Source organism: Dipodomys merriami, unplaced genomic scaffold, assembly GCF_024711535.1.
Source record: "Dipodomys merriami isolate MVZ:Mamm:240054 unplaced genomic scaffold, mDipMer1.0.p SCAF_72, whole genome shotgun sequence".
Lineage (NCBI taxonomy): Eukaryota > Metazoa > Chordata > Mammalia > Rodentia > Heteromyidae > Dipodomys > Dipodomys merriami.
Window position 1 is genome coordinate 1,885,921 of NW_027206313.1, and position 23,482 is coordinate 1,909,402.

General features: G+C 40.3%; 1 protein-coding gene across 2 annotated transcripts in view; it reads left to right on the forward strand.

Annotated features, from left to right (window-relative positions):
• LOC138818209 (coagulation factor V-like) overlaps positions 1-23,482 on the forward strand; it is a 63,408-nt gene that overhangs the window by 9,811 nt on the left and 30,115 nt on the right. For both annotated transcript variants that reach the window (XM_070009194.1, XM_070009193.1), the window contains exons 3-10: positions 2,000-2,122; positions 11,162-11,374; positions 12,551-12,694; positions 15,542-15,763; positions 17,061-17,226; positions 19,612-19,780; positions 22,094-22,187; positions 22,529-22,737. In XM_070009194.1, the coding sequence (XP_069865295.1) occupies positions 2,000-2,122; positions 11,162-11,374; positions 12,551-12,694; positions 15,542-15,763; positions 17,061-17,226; positions 19,612-19,780; positions 22,094-22,187; positions 22,529-22,737 (1,340 nt within the window). The remainder of the gene's footprint in view (positions 1-1,999; positions 2,123-11,161; positions 11,375-12,550; positions 12,695-15,541; positions 15,764-17,060; positions 17,227-19,611; positions 19,781-22,093; positions 22,188-22,528; positions 22,738-23,482) is intronic.

The window sequence follows — 23,482 nt, forward strand, 5'->3', positions numbered from 1 at the left end:
AGCCACAGCTCCACTTCCTGCTTTTCTGGTGCATAATTGGAGACTAAAGGACTTTCCTGACTGGGACGGCTTCAAATGATGTTCCTCAGATCTTAGCCTCCTGAGTAGCTAGGATTATAAGCATGACCACCAGAGTCTGGCAATCAATATATTTTTTTAAATGAATGAATACAAAGTGAAGGGTGGGATATAATGAAATGGCTTAAAGTTCTCTAAGAGTCACACAGATATAAAGATATAAGTTTAAATTATGACTTTTCCCTCTTATTATTTTTGTGAGCCTGGACAAGATATTTAAATTTTCTGAAGCTCAGCTTTCTCAGCTGTAATAGGAGGATCTTCATATCTATCTTAAAATTATCACCACCGCAAACAAACAATTAATGGTGGAACTCCATAACCATGGTAACTCCCCCCCCACCCCCCCACCCCCCACACCCCCGCCACGAATCCTAACACCGAAGCAAATCTCACGAGGATTCGTAGATAGCTTGGAAGTCAGAGCAGCTGATCCCTGTCATTTGTCTGAGGTGGGGCTTTGGTGATAGATCTCCAAGCATTCATGGACGCAGAATCACATGGGAGTGAGCAAGCATTGAAATACAGATTCACGAGGTCCATCTCAGATCTGGGGATGTTGTGGTAACTGGGAAACTTTCTTTTAAGTTATTCTGAAATGGAGACCTCACGGACTACATTTTGAGAATTTCTAGTGTGTGATTTTTCAAAACCTGGACTCAGATATTAAAACTTTTCAGTTAACTCCCCTGACAGATTTGTTTCTGTATCCCATCTGCTCCCTTAGTTTCTGTTCAGTATTGCCCGGGAGCTCCTGCAGTGTATGTCTATGTCCAGACTAGCTTTGAGAGCTCCTGGCAGAGGAACTCTTGGTAGTCCAGCACAGTGTTTGGCACGTAGCAAGTAGAATCTTTCTCCGGATATCTGCTTACTTAGCCTGCTCCTGGCTTGTTCCCTGTCATGTAACTGATTTTTTACCAGCTTCTCAAATCAGATATCTTGAGGTCATCCTTAGCTTTCCTCTTTCAGGTGCCCTGTGTGATTCATCACAAGTTCCTGTTGGCTTTACTTTCAAATGGGTCCAGAAATCCTATCACTCTCATCTTTTCACAGCTACACATGCTGACCCAATAAATCACCATCTCTGTCCTACACTATCAGATCTCTGCTTTTACTCAGTTCACTACAGAGACTATACACAGTCTATAGTCACTACATAGACTATACACAGTCTATAGTCACTACACAGACTATACACAGTCTATAGTCACTACACAGACTATACACAGTCTATAGACACTACATAGACTATACACAGATGAACACTTCTTTCCTCAGAGGAGTACACATGTCAAACCATACCTCATTTGCACAAAGATCCAGCAATTTGCCGCTGTTTTTGGAAGAAAATCCAAAGTCTTTCACAGAGACTGGGTAGCCTCGCCCTTCACATCTCTCTCTTGTCTCCTTCTTCCTGCTTGTTATTTTCTTTAGATTCATTAAGCTCACTTCTAGTTAAGGGATTTTGAACTCTCCCCGGGACTAGAGATCTATGTGATTTGCTCTTTTACTTCACTGAGGTCTCTGAGGTTCTCACTTTGGAAAAATCTAAGGTAACCAGTCTCTCACATCTCCTGCATAATTGAAAATGATCTCTCTTCTTTTGACAATATGGATAATAGTCTTTTTTTAAAAAAGAAAATACAGTGATTATGGTGGGTTGTTTTTGGTTAGAACTATTTCTTTTGCTCTTGAATTGCTTTGAGTTTAGGCCAAAGATTTTTATCCTCCCATTTTTTAAAAATAGGATTACCATAATGCTGCTAGAGTTGGCGAAGTCTTCCAGACTTCAGACTTCAGAGAAGCAGGACCAGGAAGAATGACAGCAATCACTTTAGGGGTTTCTTGAATACTCTTATTTCTTAACAGCCCTGTCTTTGATGATCCTAAACACCGTTGACTTAAAATCTTTGTTCCATAGGACTTCTTGGGCCTACTTTATATGCTGAAGTTGGAGATACCTTGAAAGTTCACTTCAAAAACAAGGCTGACAAGCCTGTAAGCATCCACCCTCAAGGAATTAGATACAGTAAACTCTCAGAAGGTAAGAGGGATGTGTTGCCGCTCCAGCAAGAGAAAATATACAACTCTTGGATTCCATTGTCACAGACTGATAACTGCTGGCCTCCTGTTGTCAGAGAACTCTCCTTTCTACCCATTGTTCTTATGCATATCATTGCCTTTGTAAGTATCAGACATGAAAAAGGGCATTTGGAATCATCTAGATTTCAGGTTACATTTCATGTATCTTAATATTTGAGTGGCAAATTACCTGATCTCTCTAAAGTCTAATATGTTCACCTTTAAGTTCAGAATAATAATAATACTACATTGTAAGAAGGTTTAAGGCAAGGGTCAGCAAAGGTTTCTGTTAAAAAAAAAGGCTACCATAGCTGGGCGCCAGTGGCTCACATCTGTAATCCTAGCTACTCAGGAGGCTGAGATCTGAGGATCGTAGTTCAAAGCCAGCTGGACAGGAAAGACCCTGAGCCTCCTATCTCCAATAAACCATCAGAAAACTGGAAGTGGCGCTGTAGCTCAAGTGGTAGTGTGCTCGCCTTAAGCTGAAGAGCTGAGGGACGGTGCCCAGGCCCAGAGTTCAAACCCCACGACCGGCAAAAAAAAAAAAAAAGAAAGGCTACCAGTAAATTGCTTAGCAGGTAATAGAATCTCATGGCAACTACTTAATTAACTCTGTCTATTAGCATAAAAGCAGCCAGGGTGAATAAGTAAATGAATGTATAAGGTTATGTTCCAATAAAGCTTTGTTTACAGCAGCAGGCAGCTAGCTGAATTGAGCCCTTAAGTCATTGACACGGTGATATTTGACGAGCCTGACAGGGTTGGTTTGGCACAGTAATGACAGTCAGTAAGTGGCATTTGATGGTGATGGTACTAGACATAGTTTTGGAATTTTGGACATAGTGCGGTAGTTAAGAACACAGCTTTAAAGAAAGACTTAGCTTTAAAGAAAAACTTAGGTTCAAATTCTAGCATTATAGCTTCTGAATCTATGACTTTTTTTTTCAGTCCGTTGTGGGGCCTGAACTCTGGGCCTGGGCGCTGTCCCTCAGCTCTTCAGCTCAAGGCTAGCACTCTACAACTTGAGTCACAGCACCACTTCCAGCTTTTTTTCTGCTTATGTGGTGCTGAGGAATTGAACCCAGGGCCTCAGGCATGCAAGGCAAGCTCTCTACCACTGAGCCACCTTCCCAGCCCCTGAATCTATGACTTTAACATCTCTTAATCTTAGTTTTCTTTATAAAATGCGAGTGGCTATACTCACTCCTCAAGATAGTTTTGAGGATTAAATGAGATCATTCAGGTGATCTCATGCTTCCTATGACTTGATAAGCCTCCCATAAATAACAGAGACTACATGATGATAACGATAGCAATGACCATGAAGATAATGGTAATTAATGCAGGTGACTGTATCAGCCATGGGATAGTAAGAGCTTTGTTTACATTGTTCTGATTATTCCAGCTGTTCTGATTACAGTATTCAGAGTTAAGTTCTGTGAAGGACTGCTATAAACAATAATTGTACCAGTTGTTGAAATAAGGGCAGTTGTTGTAATAGTCTATAGTGCAACAATTATTATAGTGTAATTTTGTAATTGTTAGAATAAGAACACTTTAAAACCAATTCAGACTTCTCAGGTTTCACAGATAACCTTCCCTTCTCCCATATATTCCAACCATCATATATTTGAAGCAGTAGCAAACTAGGTTATAGTGTAGTCTTATAGACTAGACTATCCAGTGGAAATCTTATCTTGACCCTTGGCTTCATCACTTTTGGGAAGTTATTCTACCTCTCTGTGTCTTGGTTCTCTCACCTTTGAAACTAGAAGAATAATCATACAGATCTCTTATACAGGTTTATTATCATGAAACCTCAGAAAAATGCCTAGCATATAATAAGCATCCAATAAATTTTAGCTTATACAGTGGAGAAGATTCTTCTATCAAAATGTGTTCAAATAGTTTAACATTTACCAGATAATTTGTGAGTCAGAAAGTCATTCTCACACGTATTATTTCCTATATAAATTATTGTCACACTCAATACTACTAAGGCCTAAGTGAGTAACAGGTCAATGAAGTCCCTTCTCCAGGAGTATTTGCCTTAGCTAAACTTAATGCTCAAGAAAAACAGTAAGTATTTACTGTGAAATGTCTATGCTGGGCACGGTGGTATATGCCTCTGCTCCCACCTATAGAAAAGACTATAGGTGACAGGATCTTGGAGCCTGAAGGCAGCCTTGAGCAAAAATATGAAAGTCTGCCTGAAAAACAATTAAAGCATGGGCTGGAAGTTGGCTCAGTGGTAGAGTGCTTGCCTCGCATGCATGAGGCCCTGGGTTTGATTCCTCAGCACCACATAAGAAGAAAAAAGTTGGAAGTGGCGCTGTGGCTCAAGTGATAGGGTGCTAGCCTTGAGGGACAGCGCCCAGGCCCAGAGTTCAGCCACCATGACCAACCAAAAAACAACAACAACAAAACAAAGCAAAAAAGCACTGGAGGTGTGACTCCAGTGGTAGAGCACCTGTCTAGCAGGTATGAAATGAGTAACACACACACACACACACACACACACACACACACACACACACACACACACACACACACACACACACACACACACACACACACACACACACACACACACACACACACACACACCCTGTGGGGAAATTAACTGGAATGTCATCTATCTTCAGTATTTAATCTGGCAAGACTTCAGGTGTGTCTTCTACATTCCTAACGTCACACACGTCACACGGTGACATGATGAGCAGCCGCTTAGCTTGCTCAGGAGGTTTCCAGGCAACTGCATTAGCAAATTGCTCCGCAATGCAAGCAGGAAGGAAACATCTCCCAATGTCAGTGTCCCTTGCAGGATCCACTTCAAATACGGGAGGAGGGGACCGTGGTGGACTTTGCGCCCTGGCTAGGCTGTTTGCACCTTTGCCACATCATTCCTCTTCCCGGAATGTTTACTCAGCCCTATGTTGGCAATCTTAAAAAAAAAAAAAAAGCTTAAGATGCAGCTACCTCTTCAATTTGTCACATCTTTTTCTTCTTTTGGCGTTCAAATGAGGGTTTTTTTCCTCCTACCATTTGAACCATACCCCCCACCCCCCGCCCTCAATTTTTTCTTTTTCTTTTTTCATTTGTGATTTCTTAATGGTGCATTGTAGTGCTTTGGGTCTCACAAATAAGGAAAGTAAAATTTTATCCTGGAAATCTAGTCTACATTTCAGAAAATGACTAGTTTTCTATTCATTTTATTATATATTGTTCCTTTAAAAAATTCCTCCTTTTCCAGCTGGGTACTGGTGGTTCAGGTCTATATAATCTTAGATACCAGGAAGCTGAGATCTGAGGATCATGGTTTGAAGCCAGCCTGGGCAGAAAAAGCAGTGAGGTTTCTATCTTCAATTAACCACCAAAAAAAAAAAAGTAGAGATGTAGCTCCACTGGCAAGAGTGCTAGCCATGAGCACAAAGGTCAGGGACAGTGCACAGGCCTGAGTTCAAGCCTTAGGACCAGCACACACACACACACACACACACACACACACACACACACACACACACACGTACACACACACCTGCACATGCCCATACACATGCATCTCCTTTTCCATGTGTAATACACATCCTCCTCACCAATAGTCTCCCTCCACAGTTTAAGCTATTTTTGTGGCATAAATTAATTAGATCCCAAGCTAAGTATAGAGAGTTAAATATGATAGGTTAGAGAACCACAGTACTAGAAAGCAAACAGGTGGGTTACTGATTCTGATGAAATAGGTAAATTTTGACTTGCAAAAGTACTTAAAATTCATTTAGAAATGTATTTAATGGGAACATGCTTTAACATCAGGAAATAAAGTATCTGTAACTATGCCTAATCATTGCAAATTTTTTCTATCACCCAAAAGGTCTCAATGGCCAGCTAAATTTTAGAAAGTTTATATATAAGTAGCATTCACAGAAAAGTCATACCCTTGAGCAAACTTTGTTCAGTAAAGTTTTCAAGTTTGTTTTGGTCATTACCTTTAGAAAGCCTGTTTCATTGTCTTAAATTGCCATCTTATTCTTTGATTTATATTCTTGTATTATAACAATGTGATCTGTATCATGAGCATTGAACCACAAATTTAGTTCTATAATATTTAGCCATCTGCTAATAAGCCAATTGTCTGGATTTTAAAACTACACTAGAGGCCATTCCTTGCATTTAAGTGGTGTAAAATACTCTCTATACAAAAGAATCATCTAGATTTTTCTTTAATATTTCAGTGATTGACATAATGTAAGTGACTGTGCTTCTTTTCTTTTGGTTTCTTTTTCTTTTTACTATATATTTTGGGCTTCTATTGACACTTCCTTGAATATATAATAAATATCTATAAGAAACAGTAATCTTAGTATAAAAATTCTTATAAACCACAAGAATGTAAATTTTTCTTCAAAAGAGACGTGTGAGCCCTGTGTAATAAAAATCAAAGACTTTAAGAACCACCAGCATGTTCATTTGCCCACTGCCTTGAATTATAGTCTCTAAAGAACATTCTGAACCTCTGCACTGAAGCATTCTTGGCTAAGTCATTTCAATGGGGAGGAAAGAGTTGATCACATAATAAGTATCAGGGGAGGGCTGAATGAACACCCTAACGAGTGAGCAGAAAGGCTCTTTTCATGGAACTGCATCATTTTACATTTAAAAAGTACTGACAGCCTCTTGGCAAATACTTAGGACATCATGACAAGAACAAACAGATTAGAAAGCTATGGGCTGAGCTGGAAGTAAACAGAATTGAGCAATATTAAAATAAAGGACTCCTTTTGTGTAAAGAACTTATTCTAGACTGAACAAGGACTTTCTGTGCTATAGCACAATATTCTTTCCTGGCCACTTCTCCTCTTTTTAGTTTAGAGTTCTACTCTTTATTTTATCTTAGCCAAAACACCAGATTCACCAAAACTGCATTGACACAAATGATTGCACTAAATAGCTGTTTATATTTCATATCTTACATTAGTGGGCTGAAAAATTGAAAATATAACCTGTCTGTTACATTTGGAAGATAAAATTATTTGAAGTAAAAAGCATAAAAGCCATGATAAAATTATCCTCTCACTGGGCTGGGAGGTGGCTCAGTGGTAGAGTGCTTGCCTTGCATGCCTGAGGCCCTGGGTTCGATTCCTCAGCACCACATAAGCAAAAAGAAAAAAGCTGGAAGTGGCGCTATGGCTCAAGTGGTAGAGCATTAACCTTGAGCTGAAGAGCTGAGGGACAGCGCCCAGGCCCAGAGTTCAGGCCCCATGACTGGACCTCCCCCTCAAAAAAAATTATCCTATCACTGTATCAATAGTAATTCTTACTTGTATACATAAAGAATATATCCCCAGGTACAAATCCACTTCAAGATGCTTTAATATTCGCCTTTTAAACTTAATAAACGTCATCCATTCAAATATTTGAAAACTTTCTTACATTTAACTAATATGTAATTCTGAATGATTTACTTTGACCAATTATATGGATATTCATGGCTATAGTAACCTTTTCAATATTTATATGTATATCAGAACATCATGTTATGTACACGCACACACACACACACACACACACACACACACACACACACACACACACACACACACACACACACACACACACACTGTGTGCCCAGGGACTGGGCACTGAGCTTGTTTTGCTCAAGTCTAGCTCTCTACCACTTGAGCACAGCACCACTTTTGCCTTTTTCTGTTTATGTGGTACTGAGGAATGGAACCCAAGGCTTCATGCATGCTAGGCAAGCACTCTACAATGAAGCCAAATTCCCAGCCCACTGGCCTTTTTGCTTATGCATTTTTGCACTGGAGATCACCTCCAACCACTTTTTGCTGGGTAGATAAATCTATCTTGGATTTGTCTGACTGGACTTTGAATGTTAAGCCTCAAATCTCAGCTTTCTAGGTAGCTAGGATTAGAGGTGTGGGCAACTGGAACAGCTAGATATACAACATTGTTTAAACTCACTATATTTTCAAAGAAACCTCTATATAAATCACTGACATTCACACTTTTTAAATCATTAGAAAAAATCAGTCACACTGGGGACGCTGGGTAATTCTCAGTTGTTTATATTGTTTGGTTCTCTGTCCAGACAATCATGGGTGTCCCGATTGTGGCCTCTGGACTGAGTAAGATGTAGAGGTGAAATATATCACATATACATCTATTGTTAACTACGAGTTCTCCTCACAGACTTATTATGAGTCTTATTTACTTTGTACCTGGTACATGTGCCTTTGACATATCAGTAATGATTATGATGGTGGTGACTGTGGAACTAAACTAAAGGATTAAGGAATTACTAATAATAAAGACTAAACTATTTTCTCTTTGCTTGGAAATGTGCTAATTTGTGGATGGTTGTGAACAAGTAGGCTATCTTATTACTGGTTTTTACCTTCAGAGTAGATATGTCACTACTACAAGAGACTAGATGTTTGAATCTCCCTAAAATTTATATGTCAAATCCTACTCTTTGATGAGATGATATGAGGGGGTGGGGTCTTTGTCATGGAGGGTATACCCTTCAGGATAGGTCAGTTTCCTAATAAAGGAGACCCCAAGAATTTTTCTTTCATCCTCTTTCTTCCCTGTGAAATAGAATGAGAAGAGAACTCCCTTTCCAGCACTTACCCATGCTGGAACCTGATCCTAAGCTTCCAGCTCTAGAAATGTCTCACCGTTTAGGATACAGAGAAATGCCAGTCTATAATACTTGGCTGTATTAGCCTGAACTAAGGCATCACTAACTTCAATCTTTCTCACATGTTAAGAGAACTCAAGAGCATTTTCAGTAACCTCATCCAAAATAAAACACAAAGGTTAAAGCTATATACACTATAAAGCATCAGCACAAAGAAATACTTGACTAAAAATACCACCATGTATTGCCATAGATACCACAGCACTTATTAAGTGCCAGGTATGTTATCCACATGTATTTTCCATTTCTCACCAACCCATCAACAATGATATCATCTCTAGAAGAAGGACTATATGATTATATTATATACTTAGGATTATAATCTGAATAACTGAAGCTAAAATGAACAGAAATAAACAGAAGCTAAAAGGGCCACTAAGAAACTTTCCCCAGTTCACACACTTGACAGGTGGCAAAAACAAAACATGTCAACCCAGACACAAAGTTCCCATGCTTTTCCTCATAGCCTTGTCTGCATTAATTGAATGATCTCATAAAGCTGATAGTGAATCTGACGTCTAAAAAAAATGAGCATATATTTATCCAGAGAAATAAATGAAGAAAGTTAAAAAGTTATGGTTTGCTCTGAAAATAATGTCCCATCTTATACTTTGGAAAATTCGTGAAAGCAAAGGAAAGAATGTTGTTTTCTTCTGTCGGAATCCCTGCAATGTTTTCATAGCTATACTAGTGGATGCCTGGTGTCCAGAAACATTCATTTTAACCCCATGAGGCCAGCAGGCAGGAAGCCCTGGTTAGGGCCAGCAAGCTCATTTCCAACGGTGAAGCTCAGGGAGGAGGCAGCGCTTCCGGTTAATTCACAAGGTTTGACCCCAGAGGGTGACCCTTATCGGTCCTGTGTCTGCTTTGTTCCAAAGCTCTTCTGTAACTTTCCAGAGATAAAGCTCCCTGTTTATCTGAAAAGAGTCTTCTCATATACTTTAGAAAAAATACTGAAATTATGTTATAAGTCATGGGAAGTTGTTTAAGCTCTTGTCACTTCTCAGCTCCGATTTTTTTTTTTTTTGCGGAGGGGGGGGGTCATAGGGGCTGAACTCTAGGCCTGGGCGCTGTCAGCTCCTGATAATTTTAACACTCAAATCTTGTATTCATTGGAGTGGTAGTAAATGCTGGTTGTCAGTATCAAACTGTCTTTTTTTTTTTTAAGGAAGAAAGACACAAAAACATTTAATGTTAAGCTTTATACTTAACAAAAGGGTTGAAGACTTGGATATCTATAGCAGCCAGGTGGATAATTAATGAAAATAGCATCAACAGTTCATCAGAAAGCAAGCACACAGAAGACTCCAGTCCAACACAGTTTTATGCAAGAGTTTGCATTTACAATGACAAATCTCTAGTTTTTTTTTTTAATTTAAAACAATTGGGGGGGGCACTGAAGTTTGAACTTAGGGTCTCAAGTTTCTAGACGGTACTTTACCATTTTAAGCCAAACTCCTAGCTACCTAGAAAGAAACCCACACCCCAGCTAGCGAGAAAGCAAGCAAGTGCTCTTCCTATGTCTATCCCTTCCCTCCCTCCCTCCTTCCCTCCCTCCCTCCCTTCCTCCCTTCCTTCCCTCCTTCCTTCCTTCCTTCCTTCCTTCCTTCCTTTTGAATTCTTTCTTCCCAAACCTCAACATTCCACTTTTACATATCTCCAGACTTTCAAAGTTGGCACCTAGTCCACTTTAATACTAATAAAGACTAACAATGATGAGCATGAGCAATGATTTGATGATCTTGGTCTTAGCTCCTAGAATCTTAAATAGGATGCCAGTTAACATGTGCGAGCATTACCTCTGTGCACATGCTCCATGGGCCTTACCACGCAAACCCTGTTCTATTCCATGTACTGAGAAGGCATCAGAAATTCTAGGAAGAATGCACTCAGAATCTTACCTTGAGCCTCACACTTTAGCAACCAAAGTAAGCAGAATGCAAATAGTTATACTTCAGGAGGAAAAGTCACTTACACAACCTAAGAAATACTTAACTACAAATAATGATGATATAGGTATAAAGTGCCTTCTCAGAGGCCATAGGGGAAAAATATAATTCTTATATTCTAAAGTTGATTCGCTGATGAAATGTGACTGCAGTCTGATTATATTTAAACAGTTGCTAATAATTAAGTAGTTAACTGGTAACAGTTATTCCTCAGATTGCCCTGGTGTCAAAGCCTTTATCAGTATGTGGGCAGAAAATTGGATGCATGCGAATCTTCCCAAATTATAAGGCATGTGTTCTCCATGTGTTCTCTTCATGGCTACTGTTTCTTCAGGTGCTTCTTACCCTGACCACACGTTCCCTGAGGAGAAGATGGATGACGCGGTGGCCCCAGGCCATGAGTATATCTATCAGTGGGTCATCAGCGAGGACAGCGGGCCCACCCAGGACGACCCTCCCTGCCTGACACACATCTACTACTCCTACGGAGACCTGACGCGGGACTTCAACTCAGGGCTGATCGGACCTCTGCTCATATGTAAGAAAGGTAAGAGCAGCAACAACAACAACAATTTAAAAAAGATTCAGAAACCACGCAGATGTTGTGGTGGGAGGGAGCTCTACCCCAATGCGGGAGCTATGCACCAGGCAGAGAGAGATATGTGCCCTTGTCAGACCATTGTTTTACAAAGAGGAAAAACCCTTGGCATTTTGTAAAGCGGTGACTCCCTCTTCCTTCTAATTCTTCCCTCACCTCGGTGATGGGCGCTTCTCTTTGAGTAAGATGCTGTTTGAGAGTGTACTCCGATGGCATGTTTCCATGCTCTGTACCACTAACCTCAGGGACAGAGTCTTTAGGAGGGTGAGTACCTTCTATACTCTGTCAAGGGACTCCTGAGAGGCCTTTGGCTAATATATCTAACATCGTGGAGCTCTGGGTTGGTAATTGGGTTTGTGAACAAAAGGAAACTCCAGCTTCCTTTCTTGGAATCAAGCTGATTACTTTAGATGGGAAGTACTAATGATGTGTCTTAGGATCGAGTCTTAGATTTCCTTTTAATCCAAGTTGAATTCAACTCATCTTCCATTAAAACAAGAACCAAATGAACTGATATAAAAAATAATGTAATGTACTCACTGTCTACCCATATGCACAGATCATACCCACATACATTCCCCAATTAATTTCTTCATCACAAAAGTATATTTTTCATTTTCCTAGTTAGTTAGAAGTTACTGTGATGGGACTGGAAAACTTTACACTTGTAAAAGGCTCTTCCATTTTTACCATTGGCAGCATATTTTTTCCTTATGAGAATGGAGCAATCCCGATCAAAGCCAAGTCTGTAGTGCTCCACTTCATATACAAATGAGAAAATTGCATGAAGCTTGCAGTGTGACACTGTTGTCGCCTGAACATATTATGTATAATATGTATACATATTACCATTTTATACATGTATGTGTATGTATATACATACAGAATACGTATGTATTAGCCTAGCAAGACTGGAAGAATTGGATGCTGGTACAAAGACTCGACATAAACCTGTTTCCCAAGTCTATATGGTGCCAAAGTATGCATTATGGCATGACAGATGACAGATGTTATTACATGATAAACTTCTGATTTGTCTCTTGCCCTAAATTCTTTGCTTACCAAGCAAAGTTAATGATAATCTATAATTTGAGGTGCTATTGAAAACACAGATCTTCTTTCCAGGTACCCTGACTGAGGATGGGACTCAGAAGATGTTTGACAAGCAGTATGTGCTGCTGTTTGCTGTCTTTGATGAAAGCAAAAGCTGGAGCCAGTCATCATCCCTAATGTACACCATCAATGGCTATGTGAACGGGACAATGCCAGGTAACACACGAGCCATGACTCACGGACACATTGGCTCCCTTGTTTCCCTCGAGACACAAGGGAAGTTGGCTGTTCTTGTTGATTTTCAACTCCTAATCAGAAAGTAATGCAGTCCAAGGCACTGATTCTCAAGATTTTGTCAACTTTTCTTTTAACCAGGAAGGGCAACAGAGAAATTGAAAGCTAGCTAAGGGAAAGAGTACGTATCCTTCTTAGATGTCAGTATCTGGGGAAGTTTCACCTTGGCTTCTACCCCCTAGAAGACCCCAAAGGTATCAGTGAGCTCGGTGCCCCCTGCTGCCTGGAAGTTAAAGGCCACTCCCTAGCAGAAACGATCATCAGAAATGAAATAAAAGCACTTGCAATGAAGATCATTCAAATATACTATTAATATTTTTCAAAAATCAATAGATGAGTATTATTCCGTGCTATATAGAGTGTTTTGCCCTCTATATAAGGCTCTTCTGCGAAGAGAGGGAAAGCACCCCAAATTCCTCTGTTAGCCCATTGTCTACAATAACAAAATACCTAAAGCTAGGTCTTTCCAGAAGCTGAAAGCCCAAGACTGGCAGCTCCATCAGTTTATCACTGGTGAGGGACTCCCTGGCGTGTCAAAACCTGGCACGGAAGAAAGGAGAATGGTCACAGGCAGGAGAGGTCCTTTACAGAGGTGGCCCAGGTTTACAACAACTCCCTTTCATGAGAACTAACATGAACCCTGATTGGCTACACTAATTCCTTCTAATGGCAGTACCTCCAATGATGTAAGTACCATCCAGTTAGCCTCCAGCACATAAACCGCTATCCATATCCAAACCATAGCTCCCACCTAGACCACGTATGCTTCTTCCGTCAGGCAAAACTGACTTAGAACTAAAGATCCAGGGTATATGGTAACTAGCCTGGGAAACAATGGCCTTATTTCCTGTATCATGAAATACTACACAGGGAAAGAGGTCCTTCTGTATGTCTGAATATCATAAATGGCTTTGTGAACTGAAAAACAAAAATCACCAAGAGGTAAGGTCTAGGTACTACTTTTTAACTTATTTTCTATTTTATTTGACTTTATCTGCCATTTGGACTATTTAAAATACACTTACATGACTCTGGGTATTAGATCTAAGATCTAAAGTCAGGACTTACCAACTTGAGACTTGATTAACCTTGCCTTGGGAGATATGAATTCATACCTCATTCACTTCTTCATCTTTATCTAACCCTGAGTAGTGAATAGTCTCAGTAGTGTCATCTGTGAATTATCTGTTTCCAGGCAGAATAGTCTATGTAAATGTATATAGCCAAAAGAGGAACCCACGTGAACAAAAATTAAAATGACTTCTTCATCAGAGCAGAAAGATGATAAATTGATAGCTGAAAAGAAATAACTGAGGGTAAAGGAAGAAGGGAAGGGAATTATCATTGCTAGCATGCTTACTGTCAATAAAAGTCCCTCTTATGGAGCAGGATACATTGAATAAATGTGATAAATGTTATGTATCTGTGTTCAGTGCTAGATTCAATATGAACATTTCCTTGGGGTACATTAATGCTCTTACTAAAGCACACCTTCTAGCTACCATCTAGCTTTTCTTTTTTTTTTTTTTCTGGCCCTGGAGTTTGAACTCTGGGCCTGGACACTGTCCCAGAACTTCTTTTGAGCAAGGTGAGCACTCTACTACTTGAACCACAGCCTAACTTCTGTGATTAATTGGAGATGAGTATCATGGACTTTCCTGACTGCTCTGGTCCATGATCCTCAGATCTCAGCCTCCAGAGTGGCTAGGATTATAGGTATTAGCTACCAGTATTCTGCCCTTCTAGACTCTTTAAAAAGAGGAATTATTATCATCATTAAGTAGGGGTTTCAGTTCAATGTGTCAATTTGTGAGAACGATACATCTTACTTCTCACAATGATCTCCAAAAAAAGAAAAAGCCCCTCTATTGGTAAGAGACTGATCCTCAACTCCCTTGTTAACTGTCTAGTGATTCGGAGTCTGAAATTTAAAACCCAAGCCACAGATAGAAGCCAGGATTAAAATCTCCCACAGAACAAATGAGCATTTCCCCAGTCACTGTGGAAGCAAACAAAGACTTTTCCCTCAGTTCTTACTACTCATCGGTGAAAAGCTCTCAGTGGCCAGCATAATGAGGCATGTCCACTGCAATTCACAAAGACCAAACAACACAGAGTAATTCTTATCTTTTCATTAGAACAATCAAAGCAGATAAAAAAGCAATCAAAACTGTCACAGACCCTACTCACCTTTTCCCCCTGAGGCAGAGCTTTGACTTCTATCCAGGCAGGAGGATTCATTCCTTGGAATCATTTCTTTGAGGGGGGGGCGGTCTCCAGACCCTCCCACTGAAACCAGACTGGTGTGATCAGCTACCACGTTTTCTGAGACTTTACCAGTTCTTATACTAAAAGCCCTATGTCCCAGGAAAACCTCAATTCTGGATAGCAACCAGGCTAGTTGCTCACCTACTTAGTTCCCTCCATGAGATAATTGCATGCTTAATTCCTTCCTTGAGATAGTCACTTAGCAATCCTTAGTATTTTGAACTAAGGTTCCCCATCTATCGAGTCTATAATTGCCTTCAAAATGCCACTTCCTGCAATGAGTTGTGAGCCACGGGTTGCCTGTCATTCAGATGCATGCTTGATGCATGCTTTTGTGGGACAGGAGCCCTGACTGGAGCATGTTTCCTCAGAACGTTACACAATGCCCATTGCAGAGCAGGCGCCGCAGATAGAGTTGGTGTGTGAATTTGTGATCATAGGAGACTTAACTGAACGCCTATTTTGTGATCATTTCTCTCCTTCCCGCGCCCTCCACCTCAGATATAACGGTTTGTGCCCATGACCACATCAGCTGGCATCTGATTGGAATGAGCTCGGGGCCAGAGCTGTTCTCCATTCATTTCAACGGCCAGGTCCTGGAGCAGAACCATCACAAGGTCTCAGCCATCACCCTGCTCAGCGCCACGTCCACGACTGCAAACATGACTGTGAGCCCGGAGGGGAAGTGGATCATATCTTCTCTCATTCCAACACATTTCCAAGGCAAGAAACCCTCCAGCACCCTGCTTTCCTCCCAGGCACGAGCACCACCTTGCCCCACGCCAGATACACCTGTCGAGATTCCTAACAACACCATGTAGACCCTTGCCTTTAGATTATAACCGTTGGCAGAAAGGAAGGAAATGGAGGTGGTGTGGTTTTTTTTTAAGTGATGCAAAAGCTGAAGAGGTCTCTACTTCCTCAAAAGAAGAAAGAGGAAGGAAACAAATGTACACATGGAAGTATTCTCTCTTGAAAGTATTTCACATGTAGCTGAAGGAAAGACCTAGAAGTTAGATCAAATAAGGCAAACATTCACACATTTTTTAGGAGCACCAAGTTACTGGGAATGCAAAAGCTTAAATACAAGATGATTTTTTTTACAATGAGCTGAGCATAAAGCCTGACACAGAAAGGAATTCAATTTGTACTGCATCTGTCATAAGAATATCCTAACAGACATAGGGTAGACTTTAGAACATCAGTGAATTCAAGCAGGAAAATCAATCCCCAAGGCTCTGTGATACCACAGGAGCTAAACACCTAAGTGGTACACATTTTTCCTTTAGCACTATTGAGTGAAGCATTTGTGTTTACAGACACTAAAATCAAAGTAAATGATGTTATTGTAGGAAAACATACTGCTGCCAAAGTAATGTGTGTAAACACATGGATAAAACATTTCATGGATCATTTTGTCTTCTTTTTACACTAACCAATCAAAATTATATCTGGAGCAATGATATTGCTCCTATATCTGTGTAAGATAGAGTTCCTAATAATATTAAAAATAAAACTAACATTGAGGAGAGTGCTGTTATGGATTGTTATTTAATTTTTAATGACCTTTCCATTAAGCACATGCTATTATTGTCTTCATTTTATACAGAGAAATAAGAAAAAGTTGAATAAGATCTAAATTATAGTGTTTTCTTGAACTTTTTGTTTTTGTCTTCTTTTGTCTTCTTTTGTTTTGTGGTGCTGGGAGCAGGTCCATCTGTGTGTGCTAAGGACACACTTAGCCACTCAGTTATACTGCTAGCCCTAAGAGTCTGGAAATTAAAAGAAATCTTTGTCCTCCAAAAGAATCAAAGGGAAATTTCCCAAATTTTAACCATTTCCCCCAACCCTAGTTTATTCTTGCCCCCTCTGCCAAATCCCTACACCAAAACATCCTAGAGTTGCCTGACTATTGCTATTACTACTTACATCTTCTACAAATTGATTTCAGAAATACGCACTTTGATTAACAACAATTGCTTCTCTCAAATTGTTCTACTCCCTTTTTATCCTAACTCAGCTGGGATGCAAGTTTATGTTGATATTAAAGACTGCCTAAAGAAAACCAGGACTCCAAAGAAACTAACGCGAGACCAGAGGCGGCACATCAGGAGGTGGGACTACTTCATTGCTGCCGAGGAAGTCACCTGGAACTATGCACCTGTCCTCCCAGCCAATATGGACAAGTGAGTCATTGGGTTTCCTATCACTGTGCCAAACACTGAGACATGTCCACAGGGTCCTGGGAGTGAGTGTGAAAGGTCCTGCGTGGACGGCTGTCAATTGGTTCCCAGCCAGACTTCCTAACTTAATCAATCTTGAATCACTCCAAATTCACCAAGGGAAATTAGTCTAATAATACCAGTAAAAAATGGTAGCTACCACTTGTTGCTATTGCCAACCATTGTATTAGATCCATTCTAAGGGCTTCATGCCAATTCTACACATTAGCCACTGCTTCTATTTTCTTACAGATGAGGGCATGTGTCCAAGAGATTAAGAACTTTGGGAGTTCCCATGGTTCTTAAACATTTCAGAAAATACTCAAGTCCATTCATAATAACAGAAACACAACTTACACTCACTGAATACTACTCCAGTGCCTATTAGACCCACATGAAGATGGCACAATCTGCTGATAAGGTTATGGAAAAGAAGCACTAGCACACCTTCTGGTGGCAGAGTACATTGCTGCATCCTTTCTAGAGGATAACGAGGAAGTGTGTACTGAAATGACCATTTTCCTCAGGTGAAATAATGTCACGTACAGGGCATCCACACTAGGCTAGAGCAAATTATTAGAAAGAACCACAAATGTCTATCAATAGGAAACCAATAAAAATGACATGTTCATACAATGAGCTATCATTTTTCTAAAAGAAGCATATAAATATTCTTTACATACTAACATAAAAAATTCTCCAAGACATACTGTTAAACTTAACAAGCAAGATGTAAAGCTGGAAACATGTGGCTGATGCCTATAACCCTAGCTGCTTGGCAAGTTCAGATAGGTTAAGTTGAGGTCTGAGGCTGGGCCAAACCTATCTTAACAAATAGCTGCGTAGAGTGGCTTACTTGTGATTCCAGTTGTGCAGAAGGCTGAGACTGAGTGGGTGACAAGTCCAGGTCAGCCTGGAGAGAAAATTCTGAGATACTTCTCAACAGAAAAGAGCTGGGCCTGTGGTACATACCTGTCCTCTGAGCTATGATAGGAGGAAGAAGATGGACAGGTGTAAGAAAAACCCCAGAGCAGGAAGTGAGGTCCTATAACCAGTGCAAAAAATCAGGAGTGTAAAGCCGGAGCAGGTGTCTCAGTCCTGTAATCTTAACTACTCAGAAGGCTGAGATCTGAGGATCTCAATTCAAAGCCAGACCTGGCAGGAAAGGCCACCAGAAAACTAAAAGTGGCACTGTGGCTCAAGTAGTAGAGCACTAGCCTTGAGCAAGAAAGCTCAGTGCCCAGGCCCTGAGTTCAAGCTCCACAAGTTACCAAAAAAAAAAAAAAAAGGTGCAAATAGGGCTGAGAGCTCTGCTTAGTGGTAGAACGCCCACCTAGCAAACTTGAAGCTAAGTTCAACCCCAGGACCATCACCCAAAAATGAATAAATCAATCAAGATTTATTATGGACTATATAAATAGGTACCTTCTGTATAAATACAATATTTATATTTGCTTATTTTTGAGTCTTTTTGTATGCATTACACAAGATTTTGAAATGATACACATGAAATGAAAATTGTTGAGGAAATTCAGGATGGGCAAAAAAGCAATATTAGATATGAGAGATTTTAATCTCACTGTAATAAAAAAACAATAATAACCTTGAAATCGGCTTAAAGAACTAAACTGGAAAGAAGAGCAAAAAAAGGAACTTGGCCAAGATTATGTAAGTAGTAAAGAGCTGAAATGGGCATCTGAGACTCTGGCAATAGTCAGTGTTTTCACTGTACAGAATAAACGCATAAAACAGATACTTGCAGCTCCTCCTTTGCAAACTAAGGCAATAAGGGGAGCTAGCATTCATGTTTCTTCTCCCAAACCATGTATCCTAGGAGGTACAGAAGATGGTAAAGAAGGTTTCTTTCTTTTCAGTCAGCACTCAGGATTTGGGTGGCTGGTGAAAGGAACAGTCCAACCACACAAAACTAACAAATAAAGATCAATGAGTAAAAACGACCAGACGGGGCTGCTGAAGACTCAAATATTTGGGAAGCCAGTAAGGGCATCATAGATCAAGTGACAAGGAAGGTTTTAGAACAACTCCCATTGTGACCTCCTTTCTCAACCTGTTTCTCTGAGCTATCCAAGGCCTGCTACCCCAGTGGGAGTGGCAGGGAGTGTGAATAGCTGTTTCTGATCGCTTATCTAGGACTTAATCAATCTTTTACCAAAGAAGTGACTCAGATGTTTAGTTTTGCAACAGGACAGAAGATATGAGGATCCTGTAAACACACTAATTTTTAGAGAAGTAGGCATTTTAGCTAATCCAAAACCCTGCTAAGTGCAAAGGTTTCCCCATTCTAAAAATTGGTTAAATTGTTGTTCTATTATTTCATTTCACTTTCAGAAAATATAGGTCTCTACACTTGGATAATTTCTCAAACCAAATTGGAAAAGAGTATAAGAAAGTTGTTTACAAAGAGTACCAAGATGAGACCTTCACCAAACGCATAGAGAAAAAAGAAGATGGGATTTTGGGCCCAATTATCAGAGCCCAGGTCAGAGACACACTCAAAGTAAGTAACAGAAATACAAAACCAATTAAATAAATACCACAGAATAGATGGCTATGTGTTTAGACATAATCAAAGTATTCCTGTAATTTTAATTGCAAATGTAGCTTTTAGATTTCAGTTAGTGCTTGCTTTTATTTATAGCCTGCTCCATAACACAAAGGTCTCACAACAAATTATCAAAAAGGAAAAAAAAAACAAATAAATTAATTGAAGAGAGAACTTGGGGACAGAGAAAATCAGGCCAAATACCAGTGGTTCACAACTGTAGTCATAACAACTCAGGAAAGTGAGAACTGAAGGATCCTGGTTCAAGGCCAAGCCAAGCAGAAAAGTCCATGAGACTCCAAAACCCGAGATGGAGGTATGGAGGCCTGGCTCAAGTGGTAGAGCATCGGCCAAACAAGCAAGTGAAGTAAGTGGGGTAGGCTGACTTCGCGCGCTGGTACTGGTGTAGCAGAAACAAATGCCACTTGAAAGGGGGGGGACATAAACTGCTTTGTTAAATGGCAATTCCTTTGTACAACTACTTAAAGATAGCGAAAATTTTAAAACTCAGGAATAATTACAAGGCTGACTGCAGATTTTGTCCCAAGCTATATATAGCAAAGTGAATGTACTAGGGCAAGATTTATACACAAATTCACAAAGACAGCACAATTTGCCTGTGGCTAAAACCTAAGAGGAACTTTCCCATGGAAAGCGAGGGCGCTGTAAGGTTCACAGGAGGACATCCTTCCCAAACTTCGTACAGCTGTTACAGAACCTAAAAGTCAAACAGCTTCTTAATGCTTTTCATAGGTGCAGAGTACACAACAGTAAACACAACTGAATTAAAAGCAATTCTTCAGTCGGGCACCAGGCTCATGCCTGTCATCCTAGCTGCTTAGGAGGCTGAGATCTGAGGATCATGGTTCAAAGCCAGCCTGGACAGGAGAGTCTATGAGAGTCTTATCTCCAATTATCCACCAGAAAACTGGAAGTGGAGCTAAGGCTCAAGTGGCAGAGTGCTCGCCTTGAGCTGAAGAGCTGAGGGACAGCGCCCAGGCCCAGAGTTCAGGCCCCACAACTGACTAAACAACAACAACAACAAGAACTATTCTTCAATGTGGCCTAGGTGCCTGGATCTCATTTGGTCTCTAATAAAGGTACATTTAGATATGTATCAAAAGCTTGGAGTTAGCCTTAGACAACTCTCCTTAGAGATTTATATCACATCTCTAACATAGGTAATAAGTGACCAGCAAAAATGGAAGGTTACAATTTGAGCAAAATTTAAGATAATGCTGATTTTCTACAAACTAAGGATGAGTCAAAGCCTTGGGAAGTCAATCAAGAGTTTTTTGAAGACTAAAGAACCTAATAAAGATTCCTATGTGAATCATGTCCCCAGATAACGTCTATTTTGTTTATTAAACAACACAATAAGGAACTGGGCATTGATTGCTCACAGCTGTAATCCTAGCTACTCAGAAGGCTGACATTTGAGGATCACAGTTCAAAGCCAGCCTGGACATGAAAGTCTGTGACACTCTTTTTTTTTTTTTTTGTCGGCTGTGGGGCTTGAACTCTGGGCCTGGGCGCTGTCCCTCAGCTCTTCAGCTCAGGGCAAGTGCTCTACCACTTGAGCTTCAGCGCCACTTCCAGTTTTCTGGTGGCTTATTAGAGATAAGAGTCTCATAGACTTTCCTGCCCGGGCTGGCTTTGAACTGCAATCCTCAGATCTCAGCCTCCTGAGTAGCTAGGATTATAGGCGTGAGCCACCAGCGCCTGGCTGTCTGTGAGACTCTTATCTCCAGTTATCAGCCAGAAAACTGAATGTGGAGCTGTGGCTCAAAGTAAGTGGTAGAGCATTAACTTTGAGCACAAAAGCTCAGGGACAGTGCCCAGGCCGAGTTCAAGCCCCATGACCACCACCACCAACAACAAAGACAATATAAGATCTAGGTGCCAATGGCTCACACTTGTAATTCTAACTACCCAGGCTGAGATCTGAGGATCAGAGTTTAAAGCCAGCTCTTATGTCACTGAAATCAGCAAAAAGCCCAAAGTAAGCTGTGGCTCAAGTGGTAGAGCACCATCCTTGAGTGGAAAAACCTAGGAGACAGCACCCTGAGCTCAAGCCTCACTATCAGTGCAATGCGTGCATACACACACACACACACACACACACACACACACACACACACACACACACACACACACACACACACACACACACACACACACACACACGGTAAATATGCAAAGCTAGCATCCTGTATTGGGTCTCATGAGAAACTTTAAATCCTGAAATGACAACGTTTAACTTTGCAGATCACGTTTAAAAATATGGCCAGCCGGGCATATAGCATTTACCCTCATGGAGTGACCTTCTCTCTTCAAGATGATGAAGCTCACTCTACCTCAGGTGGGAGCCTCTGCTGAAAGAAACATATGACTGGAGATGCTTCTGTACCTTTTCTGTTTCCCTCCTTGCCTTTGTTGTAAGTAGTAATACACAAGTCACAAACACGTCTCACTTCAGGATTCTGTCTGTGGTCACAAATTATGGAATTCTCTATTGCTGTTATAGTTGCCTCTAGCAGGAAGTACTGAAACAGTTACATGCTATCCAGAATTCCAAGTGTTTAAGGTAAAAAGAAAATTTCTTTCCTGGTATTATTTGGTTCCAGTGAGAGCTAAAGTATTTACTTTGCATCATGTAATAAATTTTCAAATTAGAATAATTTTGAGTGTATTCACTTTTAGGCAGTCACATGATCAGAGCGGTTCAACCCGGAGAAACCTATACTTACAAATGGAATATCCTAGAGTCTGATGAACCCACAGAAAATGATCCCCAGTGCTTAACAAGACCGTACTACAGTGACGTGGATATGACAAGGGACATTGCCTCTGGGCTGATAGGGCTTCTTCTAATTTGTAAGAGCAGATCCCTGGATATTCGGGGCATACAGGTAATTGCTCTTTGACATACCTTTTCAGAAATTTCTTCTGGCTGGAACAGATCCGATCTCCCTGTTAAATTATGGGGTGTTTCTATCTATAGAACAAAAAAAATACTGGGTCGTCTTCTTCATATCAGTATACTAACATTCACTGGACTGTTTCTGCCCTTTTTTGGTTTTGTTGTGACAGTCAGTGCAGAATGTAAGTCTATAGTGTGATACTGTATTTAACTTTAGATTAAAACTCCCTGTGTGTTGGCTTTGTTGAGGAAGTCATTTAATATCTCTCATTTTCTTCCTTTCTTAAATGAATAATACTTCTGCCAAAAATTGAGAATGGGGTGGTCTGGGGAAATTCTGTGAGATACCATCTGCTAATAATGTAAATTTCTATATTGATCTTTGGGACTTTCCGAGACTGGTGATAGAGAGATAGGGGAGATTTCCCAGAAAACAGATGCAGTTGAAGATGACCTCTAGTGAAGTTAGAGCCAAACAATGGCCTATCTGCGGTGAAACTAAATCATCCCGAAGAATGGGAACAAGACACTGATCTGAGTTTTTCATCACTGAAGATCAATAGTCCTGTTATCATTAACCTAAAATTCTCACTTAGGCTAAGTTATAATCAAAGAGTTTTATCTCAAAGCATACAAAATAAACATACGTCTAGAAAAATCAGAACTGGACATTTTTAAGATCCTGATTTATACAAAACAAGAGAATAGAGACAAAGGGATCTTCTGTTACAACA